The 6,000-nt window shown below is 39.2% G+C and overlaps 1 protein-coding gene across 3 annotated transcripts in view; it reads right to left on the bottom strand.

Moving 5' to 3' along the window:
• Positions 1–2,689, bottom strand: part of IL18R1 (interleukin 18 receptor 1) — a 32,620-nt gene extending 29,931 nt beyond the window's left edge. For all 3 annotated transcript variants that reach the window (XM_060117596.1, XM_060117599.1, XM_060117597.1), the window contains exon 1: positions 2,632–2,689. In XM_060117596.1, the coding sequence (XP_059973579.1) occupies positions 2,632–2,689 (58 nt within the window). The remainder of the gene's footprint in view (positions 1–2,631) is intronic.
• Positions 2,690–6,000: the final 3,311 nt, after the last annotated feature.

Below are 6,000 nucleotides of genomic sequence, written 5' to 3' on the forward strand. Positions count from 1 at the left end.
ATGATGGGCAATCATATTGCTGCATGTAGTGGTGATTTGTTTTTTCTTCATAGTTATGTAGTATCTAATTGTGTTAGTAATTGACAATTTATCCATTCTATTGGTGTTGAACATTTGGGTGATTTCGAGGTTTTGGTCAATCATGAAAAAGCTTTTATGAGAGCTACCATATGATCCAGCAATCCCACTCCTGGGCATATATCCGGAGAAAACCATAAGTCGAAAAGGTACATGTACCCCAGTGTTCACTGCAGCACTATTTACAATAGCCAGGACATGGAAGCAACCTAAATGTCCATTGATGGAGGAATGGATAAAGAAGATGTGGTACATATATACAGTGGAATATTACTCAGCCGTAAAAAAGAACAAAATAATGCCATCCACAGCAACATGGATGGGCCTAGAAATTGTCATACTGAGTGAAGTAAGTCAGAAACAGAAAGAAAAGTATCAGATGATATAGCTTATATGTGGAATCTAAAAATATGGTACAAATGAACCTATTTAAAAAAATAGAGGGGCTTCCCTGGTGGCGCAGTGGTTGAGAGTCCACCTGCTGATGCAGGGGACACGGATTTGTGCCCCCGTCCGGGAAGATCCCACATGCCGCGGAGTGACTGGGCCCGTGAGCCATGGCCGCTGAGCCTGCACGTCCGGAGCCTGTGCTCCGCAGTGGAAGAGGCCACAACAGTGAGAGGCCCTCATACCGGAAAAAAAAAAAAAAGAAAGAAATAGAGTCACAGGTGTAGAAAACAAACATGATTACCAAAGGGGAAAGGTCGGGGGGAGGGATAAATTGGGAGACTGGGTTTGACATACAAACACTACTATATATAAAATAGATAACTAATAAGGACCTACTGTATAGCACAGTGAACTCTACTCAGTACTCTAATGACCTATATGGGAATAGAATCTAAAAATGAGTGGATATATGTATATGTATAACTGATTCACTTTGCTGTACAGCAGAAACTAACACAACATTGTAAATCAACTATACTCCAATAAAAATTAATGAAAAAAAAAAGCTTCTATGAACCCCTGTGCCTCTGTTTGTACAGACATAGGCACTTATTCCTCTTTGGGGACAGTCATCATTTAAAGAAACCTAGCCTGGAATTCATACTCTCCAGGGTGCATGGTTGGCAGTTGAAAGTTCATATTCCCCAGCCAGCTAATGGCTTCAGAGATCTAATCTTACATTTAGCATTGCAGGCTTTGTTGATTTGAAATGGCTTTTGATTGGAGAAATGAGTGGAGTTCAAGGTGTATGGATGGCCCAGAACACCCTCCCCATCTTACATGAATGGAGCACCAGGATCCAGCAGGGTCAAGAGACTATAGCCTCTGCAGCGATGTCTGGGTTTGGAATTGTCTTGAGTTTGGGCAATAATAAGATGTCATCTAACTTCAGCTAAATGAATCTGACATGGAAAATATTGTCATGTCTGCCTAGAGAGGCCCCTTCACAAAAGGTGCTCTTCAAATACCTCAAAGGACAGAGAGTGGGGATCTTAGCATCCTTACAGCAAAGGCTGCATGGCTGTTTGGAGCCTGCAGCATGTTTTCATTATAACCTGGGAGCAAGGTTATCAGCCTATGTCTATGGGGCCTTTAGAGCAAGGGGCCTTTTCATATGATGTACACTTTCCTACACCTTGGTCTCTCTCACCTGTTCTGACAGGTCCTTCCATATCAACAAGAAGAGGTCTGTCTCCTTCCTTTAACACCTGGGTAGTGTTGCATTGTATGGATCTCAATGATACATAGATCCTCTTAAGTAAATATACCCAGATATTGGACCTGAATTATTTGAAAGTATCAATAACCAAACTGTAATCTCTTCATTAGTAATTCTCAAAGTAGGGGACATGCGCTCATGTCTTCCCTCCTCCAGATACTGGATCAAGGCAAATCAACAATTGTGCCCCTTCCTTCTTCTCCAAAGCCTTTGGAGAACCTTGTTAATCAATCATGGAACTCTTCTTCAGAGAACCCTGCTGAGGTTTCAGAACCTTCTCAGCGAGAGTCTCTGAGCAGTGACTGCTAATAAATTAAAATCGGTACCTGACACCGGACACAAAGCCCACCTGTCTTCCTGGTCCGAGCAGACTCTTTCTTATGTAGTCCTTCTAACTCTAATATTTTCTTTAAGATCTGTAAGCTATTCCCACTCACTTTCCTCACTACCTAGATAATGAGATGAACTTTTGCCTTCCTTTCGGGGAGGAAACAATGTGTTAAAACTTTGTAAAAATCAGTAACAAGGATGGCTGTGATCACTTCAGTTTCAAATAACGTGAAGCTAAGCAAATTTTCATCTCAGACAAATGTATTGCAGGATAAAAGTTTTCCCTTCCTGCTCTCTCTACATAAACTCACAGGGCTGAATCCTTTCTTTATTGGTAACTCCACATGAGTCTTTACTTGATCCCAGTCCTATGAATCTTTTCTTCTCTATTCCAGGCATACCAAATGGTTGGCAACTTTCTAAAGTAAAATTTAAACCACACATTTTAATAAATTCAACATCTTCAGTAACCACCTCCACATAAATAAGCCAAACTTTGATATTCCCTCTAGACAACCAATGAAGTATGTTTGTGATTGATTATAATTACTTACCTGAGGTGCTTATAAACATAAGCACCAAAAGTGTCAGGGGTATTTCTCTACGATGCATGTTTATGATTCTGCTTCAAATGGTTTCTCTGGAAAACAGAATAAGTCAGGTTCAGCCAAGACTTTCAAACAAAAGCATACCTGTCTCATGCAGGAGGTTTTAAAAAGTCTTCTGGCATACAGACTTTAAAAAAATCAGCCCAGCAAATTTTCATATCCCTTCGTAGAATCACCAGCTTTCCTCAGAACTTCCAGCCATGTAGAATTAATAAAAGTTTCAAAGCATACATTTGGGCACCCAGGGGAAATCCCTAATAATGCAAATTTCTAAGACAAGAGAGCCAGCTGTATTTTAGGTAGGGTCTACTAAATCTTACCTCCAAAGTCAAAGTTGAGGACAACAGTATTTCCAGAAAATCTACCATCCTATGAATGGACAGTCTGCCCATGTAGGCGTGTGTGTGTGTGTGTGTGTGTTTCTGTGTGTGTGTGTGTGTTCCAGATGCTTTTTTTCCCTCTCACCCTACCAAAATGTTCATCACAATCTTCACTTATGGGCTGAATTTTTAAATATTGATCTTTCTTCAGAAGTAAGTTAGGAACTAAGTCTGTTTTGCTCATCACTGTATCACTAAAATCAACGCCTCCCGCAAAGTAAGCACTGATTAATTCTTGTTAAGAGGAAAAGGTGTGTGCATGTGTCTACACTCACACGCCCCTAGTGTTTATTTTAGGAAATGAAGATACAAATCTGGGAGTTTCCTACAATCCAGATGCCTCATCCACACCCACTCAATGAATGCAAATCTGTGTTGAATTTTGATCCTACTGCAATCTATCTTTGGTTCTACTAATTACAAGTTGAGAGAGTAGAGGAAGGCTGCATTGGGACTCATACACCAAGTCTATTTTTGTGTGTGTGTGGTACACGGGCCTCTCACTGTTGTGGCCTCTCCCGTTGCGGAGCACAGGCTCCGGACGCGCAGGCTCAGCGGCCATGGCTCACGGGCCCAGCCGCTCTGCAGCACATGGGATCTTCCCGGACCGGGGCACGAACCCGTGTCCCCTGCATCGACAGGCGGACTCTCAACCACTGCGTCACCAGGGAAGCCCCACCAAGCCTATTTCATAAACAAACACATGCTCCTTGTACACCACACACCTAGCCCCATTGGGCGGAGGAAGCACAGCACTATGGAAAGGGCTTGGATTTTGGGCACACACGACTGGACTGGCATTCCTGCTTGAGTCTTGACAAGCTGTGCAACGTTGGGCAAGTTACTTAGAAGTCACAGAGCCTGTTTGCTCATTACCAAAATGGGGTTGATAAGAAGGCCTATCTGCCAAAAGTACTGAAGTAAGTATTTATGAAGCCTTCCTGGGTGCATGGTAACCTCTCAACCCCAAATAATTCTTTCACCAACTGTCACTCACCGCCCCTGCCATACTAAAGAAGTACTGTTAATGCCCAAATCCTTGGTGACATTTAATGGCTAAACTGCCAAACCATTCACATCAAGCCTTATGAATAACATCGCCAAGCCTTTGATGTAATTTCCGAGAGGTAATAATCAATAATGTAAAGACAGAGGGATAGTATGTATGGAAAGTGCCAACTATTCATAACCAAATTAGAATATGGCTATGGTTTGAGATCAGTCCTCCAGCCCACACACACCACTTTATTATTAACTCTCTGCATCCTCTTATCTCAGGTAGAATGAAAAGTGTTGTTTCCTCTGGTTTAGGTCGACACAGCCTTGCAAAGGGCACTGCTGGGTTTTTTTGTTTGATTTTTTAAAATTATCAAGGTTTACTAAGAGATAAAGTTATTATGAGATTATTCAGCATTCTGATGAGTTAACTCTGAGTTTCAATATGAAACATGTTAAGATCCCAGCATGCAAATTAGCTGATATTTGCCCTGCTCTCTGTATGTGTATATATAAAAATTTTAATGTACTTATCATGGATTTAAAAGATTAAGATATTAAATAATGGGACTCATTTCCAAAAGAAAAATCTGTCATAGATACCCTAGAAGTATTAATGAAATATATGTAGGAGGATATAAATATTACATTTCTTGTGTATGGGAATTTTGGGGGGTTTTTTAGTGTTATATTTGATGATGGTCCCATTTTTTGGCCTTTTCATAATGTTGAAATTTCTTCTTCTCTTTCTTTTGTTCTTCCTTTCTCTTAAAATTTTTTTCTGATTTCTAAGGTAACATATTCCCATTATAGGACATTTATAACATGAAAATAGAAAAGAAGAAAATAATCTCAACATGCATAATACTTTAGCATTGTCTTATACTTTTTCTATATATTTTCAAATAATTAAGATTTTAAATAATCTCATATCCTGCTGTTCCTACTTAATAAAACAGCATTTTCCTGTGTCAGAAAATACTCTGTTATCATTTTAATTGCCACACAATATTCCTTCTTGAGGATATATTATAATTTACAAGATGTATTTTACTATAAAATAACCCCATGACCATCTTCTCATGTAAGGCAGTACAGATCAGTTTTTGGAGCATGACCTCTGGCACCAGACTGGCTGGTTGAATCCTCATTCTACTCTTTACCAGCTGAATAACACTGGGCTGGTCACTTACCATCTCTGCTCCTCAATCATTTTATCCGTAAAAGGGAATAACAATACTATCTCCCAGAACTGATGTGAAGGTTACATGAGTTACTATGGCACATAGTAACTGGTGAATAATAAATATCACTAAGCTATTATTACTTATCTACATTTCTTACTGTTTTCTTGGTGCTACTTCATGGCAGTATAGTCTATGAGTCAAAGAGTACATTTTAAACGTGATGAATGCATACCACCAAACCGCACCCAGAAATGTAATCATTCATCCCCCTCAACAGTGAAAGACAATATCCCTCCCCTATACCCACAGACGCATTTGAGCACTCTCATTCTTTAAATCTGAGTAGGTATTTAAATTGGTAAAATGGTATCTCATGGCTTATTAATCTGCATTTCTATTGGTATAAATGAGGCAAAATATTAATCATGTATTTTTTAGCTATTTTATTTCCATTTTTTTATGCTTTTTTGTCCAGTTCTTAAATTTTGAGTGTTTTTTTTCAACTTGTTGCATAGTTTTCCTTTCCAATTCCCCTTTTGATGTCTTAACATATGGACAATTTTATATTTATGTAGTCAAACCTATCATTCTTTTGTGACTTTTCCATAACTTTTACATTTAGAACATGCCTTTGCCCTCAGTAGCCAGATAGATACCTACCTGTATTTTCTTCATTTTTATGGCTTAATGGGGGTTTTTTGCATTTAATTTTTTACCCTTTAACAATTAACTTTGTTGTTTGGTACGAAGAT

Source organism: Mesoplodon densirostris, chromosome 14 (assembly GCF_025265405.1).
Source record: "Mesoplodon densirostris isolate mMesDen1 chromosome 14, mMesDen1 primary haplotype, whole genome shotgun sequence".
Taxonomy (NCBI): Eukaryota; Metazoa; Chordata; class Mammalia; order Artiodactyla; family Ziphiidae; genus Mesoplodon; species Mesoplodon densirostris.